This window comes from Alligator sinensis, unplaced genomic scaffold (assembly GCF_000455745.1).
Source record: "Alligator sinensis unplaced genomic scaffold, ASM45574v1 scaffold392_1, whole genome shotgun sequence".
Classification (NCBI taxonomy): Eukaryota; Metazoa; Chordata; order Crocodylia; family Alligatoridae; genus Alligator; species Alligator sinensis.
The window spans coordinates 3666962-3679968 of NW_005841898.1; the positions used below are offsets into that span (position 1 = coordinate 3666962).

The 13007-nt window shown below is 40.6% G+C and overlaps 1 protein-coding gene across 4 annotated transcripts in view; it reads right to left on the reverse strand.

Moving 5' to 3' along the window:
- UHRF2 (ubiquitin like with PHD and ring finger domains 2) overlaps positions 1-13007 on the reverse strand; it is a 162467-nt gene that overhangs the window by 46387 nt on the left and 103073 nt on the right. For all 4 annotated transcript variants that reach the window (XM_006018372.3, XM_025197547.1, XM_025197545.1 and 1 more), the window contains 4 exons: positions 12867-13007; positions 7655-7778; positions 7141-7248; positions 901-1005 (listed from right to left, as the gene is read on the reverse strand). In XM_006018372.3, coding sequence (XP_006018434.1) covers positions 901-1005; positions 7141-7248; positions 7655-7778; positions 12867-13007 — 478 coding nt within the window. The remainder of the gene's footprint in view (positions 1-900; positions 1006-7140; positions 7249-7654; positions 7779-12866) is intronic.

A 13007-nucleotide genomic window follows, 5' to 3' on the forward strand; every position in this document is an offset into this window, starting at 1 on the left:
TTCCCTGCAATTAACAGCTGCCTATGTTTTTAAAAAACAGGTTGCTTACTGCTTTATTGTTCACCTGTAGTATGACTCACAATTCCGCCTGATGGAATAGAGCCGCAGGAGGGGGAGTACCCTGTGTAAACATTATTTTGATTACACAAAACAGTAGTCTATTTGCGTACAAATCTTGGTCAGGTTCATGAAAAGAGGACGGACAAGATCTGTATTACATTTCAGCTTTAAAAGTGCCTTGATTACTCTAGTTAAATGGTGATATGTATCGGTCACCAATGTGGACCATTTACCAGCGTCTTCCTTTACAGCACAGTGATACAAAGTACAGAGATTTTCCTGGTTGACGCTGAGAACCTTCGACTCTCAACTGAATCAATGAAAGTCAAGAACCCTAAACACTTAACAGGATCAGGCCCCATGCTTTTACCCTGGCTTTACTCAAATCAAATTTTTGGTGGTTTTAGAAACTTTATAGTTATCATGGCCAAAGATTCGGGCAAAAGAATGAAGGCATCTATCTGTTCAATAGTCAGTTTACTTAACCTGAAAGCGATAAAAATGATGATCATGACAGGATGTAAAATGCATAATTTCCAAAGCCCGCTGTTACAGGCTCATCAGATTTTATATGCATTCTCCATACACTATCTTTTGTGAACAAGCCAAAATCCAGATGCAATTGAAGTAATTTACATGCAAGCATGAAGCTGTCCTCTATCATTGCTAATTATACAGCCTAAAAGATAATTTAAATATTCATATCAAGTTAATTAAGGATTAATGATTGTTCTGCATCCGCACATCATTTTCATAAACAAATAACTTTTGGGTCAACCATGAACTTAATGCTACACATTCCTACAACAAATCTTGAGTGGTTTGGATAAAAAGACATACCACTTCATCTTCAAATCCTCCAGCCAGCACAAGGGAGTAAGCTCCATCATTACTGCGCCCATGGATTCCACCAACATGAGGCCTGTGAACGCCTGCTTCACTCACCTTGGATAATAAGAAATACAATTTTTAAAATAACTTATTGAAGTAAATATTCATCAATACTCATCTGTAATAATTAAATTCCTGTTTAATGAAGTGGGATTTTAAGAGAGAATGTCTCCATAAATAGGTGTACAAAAACTACCATGGGAAAACAAGGTTTTGTTTGTTTTTAAAGGAAGAAAAGCCAGAGAAAGGGGACTAAAATTCACCCAAGGGAATCTACCAAAAAATGAAAGTATGCAATACTAGGAAGTGGATAGGTACCTTGATAACCCACAAGGATTCACTGACAGCAAAAGTCCTAAAGCCATCTGGGATACAACTGACTGTTAATCTGCACCTGGGCAAAACACATCTAATAACTATCTATCTATCTGATTAGGCAGCATTTTGTATTTTATGTGATTACTCAAGATGCGTGTTCACAATGAATCACATTTCTGTGTTACAAGAACTTATTTCCAGAAGTGATACTTTAGAGACTTTTTCCCAAGTCAAAGACAGTTCTAAGCCTTACAACAGTGATGATCTTTGGATGTGTTTGTGCATATGTCTACGAGTGTGATTTACATGAATAGCATCTTTAAAGGAAATTTAAGGAGTTGTTTGCATTAGAGCCCACAAAAAGGAAGTAAGAAATGGGCTGCCCGCAAATTCTTATTTATCCATTATCAGGAACCCATGTATTATAACAGAGATCACTCAAGTTAGTCAAAAAAGAACTTAAGAAAAAAGTTATGTAGAAGAGTTCAAAAGTTTTGTCCTTAAAAATAAAAGAAAGAAACAATATCAATGTGCAGTTATATTTAAAGAAGTGTCTATGTAAAAATGATACTGTAGCAGGATCAAGTTCCAAGGACAGCTGTGATGCCCCCTGGTGACCTCAAGACTCCTGACTTATTCTGGCTCGCTAGGTACTCTCCACCCCTTTCTCATTCTCTCCTGCCATGCCTTGCTGTTACTATCTGATTTGGAACCAAGGGAGAAGCTGTCCCAGGGTCCCAGAGTAAGCATTCATCTTCCTCTGTTCTACAGGTTCCTTATGAACCGCACCTGCCTTAGTTCTGCCTTCAGGCACTAATTCTGGGCCTCATGGCCTGTCTATACCTTCTAGGACACTAACCACCTTAAAAGGCTATTTGTGGCCTCCAGACACCCCTACAGGTGTTACCACTTAGTCATTTCAGAGGGCACTCAGTCCAAGTCCTATATCAGGCCGCTCTAGGCCTTTATGTCCTCTTGGCCTTTTCAGCCTTGGCCCTTTTTCCTGGACTCTTCTTGCTTAGGTCCACTGTGCCAGGCCTGGCTTCTGGGCTCCAGTTTCCATCTCGGCAAGCCCTGGTCTTGCCTCTAGGGCCATATCTTCACCCATCAAGGGCTGCAGGCCCCTGGCTCTTTCTCTGCCCCTCTTGAGCTTCAGACCTCTGGCCCCTAATCCTGATTCTCACCTCTTTCATGCAATGGTCTTTTCCAACATAGGTTCCAACAACCCCTTCCTGATCAACCTATCCACGCACTGAGCCTGACCTCTGGCAGGACTCACCACAAACACATGCCCTTCAGGCATCACCGCGACCTCCAATCTTCCCTGCTAGTCTCTTACTGGTCCTGTGGTGTAACTAAAATTAGAAACACTCTAGCTGCACAACAACATTTAGCTCTTCTGAAAGCTCTCAGTTCCTTATTTTTAGTCTGCAGGGCAGTGGGGGGCCCAGGTAGTCTCTTAGCCACAGTCATCATGGAGTAGCTTTTTCCCTGGCAGCCTGTAGAGTCTGACTGACTCTTGGGCTCAAGCCCCGAGTTTATATGTTGCCTAAGCCCAGCCTCTCTGGGTCATGTGATTTCCCCCCCAGCCACCACAGGTGTTCTCTTTTAGGCTGGCTGGCTGACATCTAGAGCAGCTTATAGCTTCTGAGCGAGAGCTATAGCCCTGCTCCCCGCTACAACTATAGGACACCTAGATCTGCGGTAAGCCCTCTGCTATCCCAAACAATCACTGCCCTATTGTACTACTGCAGAACAGCAAGCGCTGCCATAAGCAGCCCCAGACTAAAGTACCCAGGCAACTTGTTCTTCTACTACTCTTAATGGGCAGATGATCCCAACTGGGGGTCTCCCTACTGCTGGTTTTCTCTTAAAGTAACAGGGAGCCTCTGGTATACAGATACCATCTTACTGAACACGGGGCATGGACAGATGAAATAGTTATAACGCTTTAAAATGGGGTGGAAAAGGGACTTAATTGACTGGAAAAAACAGTCTTACTGCTTTTACCTCTAATAAACAGCACTAGATGATTTTGCTGAAATCAGCTCTGGCTTGTGTGCCATCAGAACTGTTAACAGAGATGTAAATGAATTACTTATTTTATTACTACTTGTGATAATGGCTAAACCAAAGAGAGTAGAACTTGACTCTACAGCACTGCCTGTTAGAAAAGTTGTATAACTTTTTATAAATTTATAAGCAGAGTATATCTGAACTGGAAGTCAATGAAAAATATATACACACAGAACTCTGCAATGCCAGGGTTGTAGCTCAACTTTTCATAGAATAACTGCATTTTGAAGAATTTACTTTAGATCTCTTCACAGAAATATTCTTCAAATATGATGCAATTTTGATAGTCTGTCAAAAAAAGGAAATACTGTAATGGAAATTATACTTTTTCAAAGCAAGTTTAGAATCATATTACCAAAGAGTGGGAAGAGACCTCAAAGGTCATCTAGTCTACACAACCCATGGTCAAATCTCAAATGCCAAACTGACTATTCCTAAACCATCCCAGATGCCTCTTTCCAGCCTCTGTTTGAACACCTCCTGTGAAGGCAGTTCTTGCCATATTCCTAAGTAGCCTTTTGTACTGTCCTGCTGGTCCTACAATTAGAAAGTTTTCCTTAAGATTTCTTCTAGAACCAAGAGTTTGCAGCACTGAGGCTGTGCAGTAGGGCTGTGTGAAGCTTCAGCCCCTGATTCGATTTGACAGAGATTCAGCTCGATTGGCTGGCCGAATCTCTGAATCGAATCAGGAGACCCTTTCATCTCTTCGAGTCGAATCGGAACCCTCCAATTCGATTTGGAAAGATTCAACGATTCAGACAGACACAGCTTTAAATGTTTTTTCTACATACCTACAGGTACCTACAGCTCACAAATGCCGAGACGGTGGGGCAGATGGAGTGTCCCACAGGAGCGCAGGAGGCTCCCCAGCACGCTTGGCAGCAGACCTAGAAGTGGATCAGAAGCAATTCCTGTTCACTTCTGGTCCACCGGGGAGTGCACGAGGGGCCCCCCTGAACCTCCCCTGCTTGGCGACTGGTGCCTCCTGGGTCTAGGGGGGCACCCAGGGTCCCCCTGTGGCTAATCACTGAGCTGAGTGTGGGGGGGCCCCCAGCACACTTGGCAGCAGACCTGGAAGTGGACCAGAAGTACTTCCCGCCCACTTCCAGGTTCACGGCCCACCCCACCCCCCTCCCCTGTGGGATGCTCCATATACTCCACCATCACAGCATTCATGAGCCGCACCTGGTACCTCAAGGTATGTAGAAAAAAATTTAAAGCTGTGTCTATGTCCAAATAGTTAATCTTCAGATTCGGATTCAGCCAAATCGAATCAGGGACGGTGATCCGAATCAACTAATTGAATCACTGTCTCCGATTCGGGCTGAATCTAAATCCAAATAGAATACGGCCCATTTCGCACACCCCTACTGAGCAGTAAGGGAACTCTTGTGCACACATCTCAGCATGCTCTACAGACTCCCAAGTCAGCCTAGCAACAGATGATAGCAGTGCACAGGGCAGCCCTGATAGCCTGCCCCAGACCGATCACGATTAAGTTGTTTCTCCCTGCAGCACAATGTAGGATTGTGAAGGGAGTGTGTTTTACTCTGGAGCAGCAGAGATGCACTGTCTCCTGAGGGTGGGGGAGGAAGGAACAAAGCACCCTGGAAATACTGGAGGATTGTGCTGTGGCTTCTTTCAAAAGGGAGTGTGTACAGGCTCTCCTGGGAGTGATCTAACCTTGGTTGTTCTCGTTTTTACCTTGAGATCAGCAACTCTCCCACGAGAAGCTGAACATCTGTCCACAGCCTTAAACTGCTTTTCTAAAGTTCAAAGCCATTGACATATGTTCTCCCCTCTGTTTAATGGGAGAATAACAATTCTTCTTTACAACAGCCTTTCAAATATATGAAAACTTATCTTGACACCCCTCCCTCTAGCCTCCTTTTCTTCAAGCTAAATATACCATCACGCTATCATCGTATACCTTGCTTTTACATCCCTTGTCAGTCTCCAGTTTTTTGAGGTCCTTTATACAATGCTGTACCCAAAAATGAACCCAATACTTTACCTAAGGCCCGACCAGCAATAAGGAGAGTAGTACATTGAATTTTCACTGAGAAATTTCATGAACTGGACATAAAGCAAAACAAGAAATCCTGCTGTACCAGATTTATGATATGTGGAAGAATTGAGTGTTCAATCAATGGGAAAAAACCTGTGTAGCTACATTCACTACAGAACAATGGTTCAGGCATTTTCCTGACACTCTTGTTACTATTTGAAAGACGGAATAAAAGGAAGACAGTACATAAAACCAGTAAACCTACAAAGTAAACCTAGTGGTCATTGCTTATAGGCATTCATGAACTATCAGAACTTGTAAATGTACTAAATCAGGGGTGTCAAACATGTCTGGCCCATTGAGCCATGTGTGTGGCATTGGGGTGGTATGCAGGTTGGACCAGGCCCACTGATCTGGTGCTGGATCAGGAGTGGGCACCGTGTATAACAGTCCTGCCAGCTACTCTGGGGCTGGTCTGTATGGCCCTAAAACCTTCAAATGCCCTGGGTCTTCAATGGGATTATCAAAATCATACCATGCTGCACAATACTTAAAGATGATACAATGATTGCTCTAAACATCAGTGCTCTTGGAAATTATCTTGAGAATTATCCCTTATTTACATGCCTGGGTCCAGGAGTGGGTGCCAAAATCTATTTCTGCAACTTTATTCAACCATTGAGGCAGGACCAGTAACTATAAACTATAGCTCCAATCTTCCCCAGAACTCTTTATCAATGGGAATCAGAAATCATTGTGGGAAACATCCATGTCAGGAGCCTGAGTTTAGCCTCTCTGTAAAAGAACAGCTAAGAGGTACATGTAACTTTCTGACAATATAGGAGAGAACTGTACTAAACATATTACTTGACAGCAAGCTTTTAAGTGGGGGAGTAGGCTGACACTGCTAATTAAAGAACTACTTTGCTTCCTTCTACAATGCAATTCCAAGCTATTTTCCAGCAAAATTCGGGTATGGAAAATTCTTGAAGCACAATGGTAATACTAAAAGAAAGGCAAGCATGTACTGGATGTCATAACCAGGTTGCTGAAACACCTGGAGTGTTCTCTATCTGTTCTAGTAGTGAATTAAGCAAGGGAGGGGCAGGGGGGAGAGAAGGAACCTCAGCTGCTAAGGATTTTAACCCCAAGATCTGTGTTGCATTTCTAAATGCAATATTCCTTGTTCTGTCCTACCCCCACACATCTCTGCTGAAGTAAACAGAAACTCTGCTTCTATTCAGCTGGATTTGAAAGAAATACAATAGAAATATTCTTTGGACCACTGGGTCCAAAATAGGAGACAAAAAATTAGCCCATTTTGAAAACAAGACTAGGAAAAATAAAAATGAACCACTTCTGATAGCCACAGAATTCCTTAATGTTAAATGAAGCACAGGAAAAACTACACTATCACTAAAGGTACTTATGTTGATTATCAGTATATCTCACTGGAAAGAGATGTATGCAACACTATAGTAAAAGCTAAATATTTTCTAAGTTTATTCCTATGGGACACTAGATTTTTCTCTCTCAAGAACCTGAGTTCTAAAGCTAAATTCTGTCCTAATATGTGGGTCCCCTTAAAAAGTTAATTCTATTTTTAAAGGTATTAACAATTCTATTTATTGAATATTTAAAGTATGCAATACCTCAAAAGTAGAATGAACTTAAATAAACTATAATTATTCTAAGCCAAGCATCAGAAACTAAAATCATTTTTACAACCAAAACACCCCATGATCTTTGTTTTCTTGGATTTTACTTGCTTCAATTCTAAAACATACCTGAACTCTGAATTTCCAGGTTGTTCCAACAGGAACACCAGGTATAGGTCCATAGTGATTAGAAGGAACAATAGTGCATTCCTTGGTGCGCCCAACACAGGCCATACCCTAAAATGAGAACAAACAGAAAATATTAATTTTAGGATCTTCAAGTTTTTAGGAAAAGTCTAACGTGAACAAGGTTTTCTTGTCAAAAAAAGGACATTTTTAAAAATAGATTGATTAAAAACTTCTTAACAATTTTAAGTGCAATCTAATGTTTGTTTATGATTTAATTTACAATCCTTGTCTGTAAGTCATCCTTAAAAAATAGTTTTAACTTCTTGAAGACAATGTGCAAAATTCAGTATTGTTTTACAAAAAGTGTAATTTCAACAATTAATGTATACATTCTGCCTACTTTCTGGCATATAATACAATACTAAATTATGCACAATAAAGATATATGCCTGGTTACAGGTGGAACATATACATACACACACAATGTAGTATTTTTTTCCTAAATATACTCTACCTTGCCCCAGTCTCTCTGGCTCTCAGTACTGGCAGATGGCATCTTTGCTTTCTTTTTACTCTGTTTGAGTTTTTCCCCAGCCTTTACAACTTCATTAGAATCATTTTTGCAGGAAGGACAATACCTAAAAACAAAACAAAAAAAAAAAATGTTTTGACAGATTTTGAATTGCTCAATATAATGGCAATATATTTTATATAGCTAGAATGGTGTTGACTTTCCAACTTAACTGAACATTTTCAGACTAGTATTCTGAACTGAGGAAATAAATCTAACAAATATCAGCAACCTCCAAAATAATCCTAATAATAATATTATAATAACGCTCTATACTTATATTGTACCTTTTATCTTAGAGTCTCAAAATACTTGATGAATCGTTTATTTTCTCTCAATCATTTCCAGATCACACCAGTCTAATTTACAAGTAAAATTTTCATCTGACAGCTGTGCAAAATCAACTTGAAATCTGACAGTCAGGCTAGATGTACTTTTTGCATATCACCAGTAATTAAAATTCTGTAAGCCAAATTCCACTTTCAGTTCAAAACTGTACCATCTCTTAGTCTTCCACAGGGATAAGAGAGTGTAACAGAAGGAAGACTTGGCTTTGAGACTGAATCATAATTAATAGCTCTGCAAGACTCCAGCTTTCCCCTAGCTATTGGTACTGAAAAATAAGGTGTAAAAACACCTTTTTAAACATATGGAGGAGGTCTGCTGAATAAGAAGCTGCCATTTTCACTTTTCTGCCATAATCACACTAAGTAATAGTGGCATCACCCTATATTATAATAAACCTATTACATACAACTGAGGCACAAAGATAAATGAGTTTCCTCAAATTTGTAACAGTGATGCAAATACCAGTTAGAAATCTCCACTCCCCATATAGATGCATTTATGAGAAAACCAGTCTTCCAGATTTCTGTCAGCAAGCAGAAGTGGCAGAAATGACTGCAAAAGTTTCCTTTAAAACTCTCTAATTCCTGTTTTTAAGTCACAAATAATTTTATTTTGGGTTGAAAATGTTCAGAATAAATAGTGTCCAAAAGTGGACACTTCTACTCCATTCATTAAAAAATACACAGTTCAGCCACTTATGAGTCAACGACTGTAAAACAATGTTTCCTACAAGAAACACTTCAAGCCCGCTCCAGCCAGAAAACGGGCACTCTACATCTAATCCGAAGTCCAGTACTTAAGTAAATGAGCAGCCCCACTGAACTGGAACATGTAGTGGAAACAGAGGCAATCAGACTGTTCCTTTGCCTTAAGTAAAGCAAATGATTAAGCACTTTGCTGCATCATGCCAGAGTGCTCTCCACCTTTCACTATCAAGCAATTCCTTCCAGGGCCTGGAGTCTTCCACTGAAAATTGGTGTGGATTTGACCTAGTTAGCAGTCTTCTAAGTCGCATGCCATGCATAGTACAGTACACTTTGTACTTCACTTTTGGCTACGCTTCTAAAGCAAGCAGCTAAGGAAAGTTGTGCTGTATGTATGCTAGTTTCTGTCAACTGACATAGTCCTTAAGTTACTGTATAAAGAAAAGCTGTGTGATTTGCTAAAAATGCTCATACTACAATACATGAATGTTGATGAACAAACTCTATGAAAAACAGAAGAAGCTTAAGGGCAACTCCTTGCTACATTAACCTCAAGTTGCAAAACCCACATCAGCTTCAATGGGGCATGATTTGACCCAAAATCAATAAAGATACCAATTAGGACAACAAAATAAAAAGACATGAAAATACCAGTCTGCGGGCACCCTTCTAAAGTTTTAACGAAAACTTAGGTTATATGAATGATGTTGTATTGTACTATCTGAAGAACAGAATGCAATAATCATAATGAAAAGTACTGCGCCATAATGCAAACTCACAAGAGGGCACATTTAACTATGGCAGTTCCTGCTTTATGACTGCTTAGCCATGCACTCTTAATGTTTTCTTAACTGAGTTTTTGTATGGAATATTAAATACTGTTTAGCATATAAATAGTGACATTAATTTGTATGAGAATGCCCTATCAGCATGTCCCAAAGTACAGACTGGGAACCAAGGGGTTGACCAACTTTAAATTAACAACATTTAAAAATGAAAACTTCTTCTATTTTAAAATAAATGAAAATCTGGTAGCCAATCATACTGTGCAGTTACCCTAAGCTGGCAAGCAAGGAGAGAAGAAGAAAAAGGAGCTGTCCTTCCTCAATATTCCTGTGCTGGCACATTACTACACAGTTGCAGTCCTTTTACACACAAATGAACAACAGGGCTGCACAAGGCTAGCACTACAAAGCAACCCAAAAAGGGACTACGAAAGAGGCAAGACCACATGGTACATTTCCCCCAACTTGGCTTTATCTATTTCTCTTATTATTAAATCACAGAACCCAAATGACTGCAAATGAAATAAAAATCAAACACAGAAAAGCAATTTACATATTTTATCAGTAACTGAAGTTCTGAGAGATGTTTTAACAGCATGGATTCAACTTCTGTATGCATAAGTTCAAAATCCTTGGCCAGAGTTATCTATGGAGAACTTCACGTACCCTAAATGCTTTTGGTCTCTCAGGGCATGGAAAAAACCCCCAGTGCTTTATTTTCAGTTCGGCACACTCCCGCACTGAGCACAGCATATTCCCAGAAGAGGAACTGTGTCAGTTTGATCCAGCTTGCCCAGTGTTTATATAGCTTATGCACTTCAGCAGGGCTTTTCGGCGCTTTTATCTAATAGATGATTTAGATAAAAGCATGTGCCCCCCAGATCTGTGCGCAGGGCAAGGGCTAGCTGCTGCTGTGAGATGGAGCCGGGAGCAGCACTGGGCTCTTCCCAGCGGGGGGACTGGGCCAGGGCTGCACGTGGGTCAGGTGGTGGTGGCAGTGCTGGGAGGGGGGCTACAGAGTGGGCTGTGACCAACCCAGAATTCGCTGTAACCCCTCCTTGAACCTCCATTCCCAGCGCCGCCACCGCCAGCCCCACACGCAGCCCTGGCCCAGACCCCCACCAGGAAGAGCCGGCACCGCTCCTGGCCCCAACTCACAACAGCACCCCGCTCTCATCTCGTGCACAGATCCAGGGGGCATGTGTCCCTCCGTGCCTCCTGTGGGGTGCACCAGTGGCGGGAGCTGCCCCCATCCCTCCCAGAGCCCCCAGAGGAGCCGTTTGAAGCTCCATCCCATGTCCTGTCCTGGCTGGGCTGCGCCCTGCCCCAGCCCCACTCCGTCCCTCACTGTAGGGGCCTTGATTTGCTCCCCCCCACACCCCTTCTTCCCCACAGACTTACCAGCCAGATGCTGCTCTCCAAGCTGCCAGGCTGTATGCATGCATGCAGAATTCATCGGCAACGTTAATCGGCCACATCAGCCAAAAAAAGCCGATTGCCGATAACATCAATTTTGCTTTCATCGGTGCCAATACAATATAAACCAATGTATCAGTGCACTTCTAATTTCACCCTTTGATTAAACTTGGCATTAGACATGGAGTCAATCTAAGATGTAAGGTTTTTACAAGAATAGGTCTCATGTTCAGGAACGCTCAAGAACTAAAGCAGAGTCTATGTGCAACTACTGAACTTGATTCCAAGCCTCATACATTATGCCACTGCAAATGGTTGACTGCATCCTAATTTACTGACATACTGATGAACTTCAGATGTGCCCAAGCGTCTTGGGTGGGCATAATGAGTACTTTTTATTTTCAGGGTCCAAAGAAATTCTTAGGTAGTAAACTAATGGTATGGGCACATGGATCAAGTTCCCATAACGTAGAGAGTGACTTTACAGCACTGGCTACTCTACAGTAATTTCATATACTTCATATACTTTTACCCCACAGTAACACAGTTTAACCATCAATGAAGTTGGGTAAATTCCCTAGTAATTACTGAATGGTAAGTGCATGCATGTTGGTAGGTTCCATGGAATAATTTACAAGCTATAAAGTCACATTCTAACCTAATTTGTCCACGTGACCATACTTAGTGAAATTTGCCTAAGAGCTTTGGCCATATGTAAATTGCTCAAGCAGCACTGAGAAGACACCACTGAACAAGTAAGCCTTCTCTATTTTCTACGGACAAGGGGCTGAGTAGATCTTGGATGCAGATCTAGACTAACAGACAATGCTGGTTAAACTGCAAACTTGCACACCCATACACATGCTAGTGTGGATTACATACAAACAATATTTAAATATGTATTCCATTTGCTTCTTCCACCTCTCAAAACGTTTAGTATGTTGAAAATATTTTTAAAACAGTGTTCAAAGTCAATAGATTCTTCAATGAGATCAAAATCATCAACGCCAGATATTGAAATATGAAAAGTTCACAGAAATATGGCCGCCTCATTTTGGCTTGATCAAGTGCGTCTCTGGGTAGATTTATGTAAAGTTAGAACAAAATACAAATATGGAAGTCTAAATTAAATATTTTAAGCAAGCCTTAACCCCTAAATCAGACAGAAAGGTAAATATAAGCAGAGTGTGAGGCCCCAGTGGTATGGTGGCGTGTGTGGAAGTGCTTCTTAGGTAGCAGATTAAATAATATCATCAGGAATGTGCATCAAACAATTCTGCTAATTAGCTGACCAGCTTAGAACAAGCTTTTACAAATGACTTCAGAGACCTAGTGATTTATTTTCACAGAATACTGCAACTTCCACAGGTGTTTCTTTAATATTTTTTTTTTAGTTCAATTTAGTACTGCCACTGAAATTACTCACATGAATAACTGCCTGTAAGACTAGGTCCCTAAAAGTTTACTGGTGCATATGCAATGGAATACATTTTGTATGAAGATTCAATTTGTGAACTGCTTAAAAGACTGATGAAGTGATTAATATATGTTATGGTCATAGTAAAGATATAAATACCTGTAAATACAGTCACAGATAATGTTGTAATAGATGTTCTTAAGTAATTTACTGACCTATCAATAATGCTGAACTACTTAACAAGTCTTTATTAACTATGTATAAATGGAGCCTTAATATCAACTAAGTGTAATTAACGGTTTATTATAAAACTGTGTAATAACTGTGCATTGCAAAATGAAAAATATACACCAGTATCATAATATACCTTCACTATTCTCTATAATCAGGACGTTTTTGTGTCTCTCTGAAGTTTCAAATGATTAAAAAGGTAGCTTGTACAAAGTGGGATTATGCATAAAAGTAAATCATCTTTGTATATTTACCAGTCCTCATCTTCTGGTATTTTGCTTAAAGGTGGATTCAGGCAGTATATATGATAAGCCATATTACATTCATCACACAGAAGTTGCATGTGAGCATCCTGTTTTCCACCACACAGATAACAGGAGCAAAAACGGCATTCC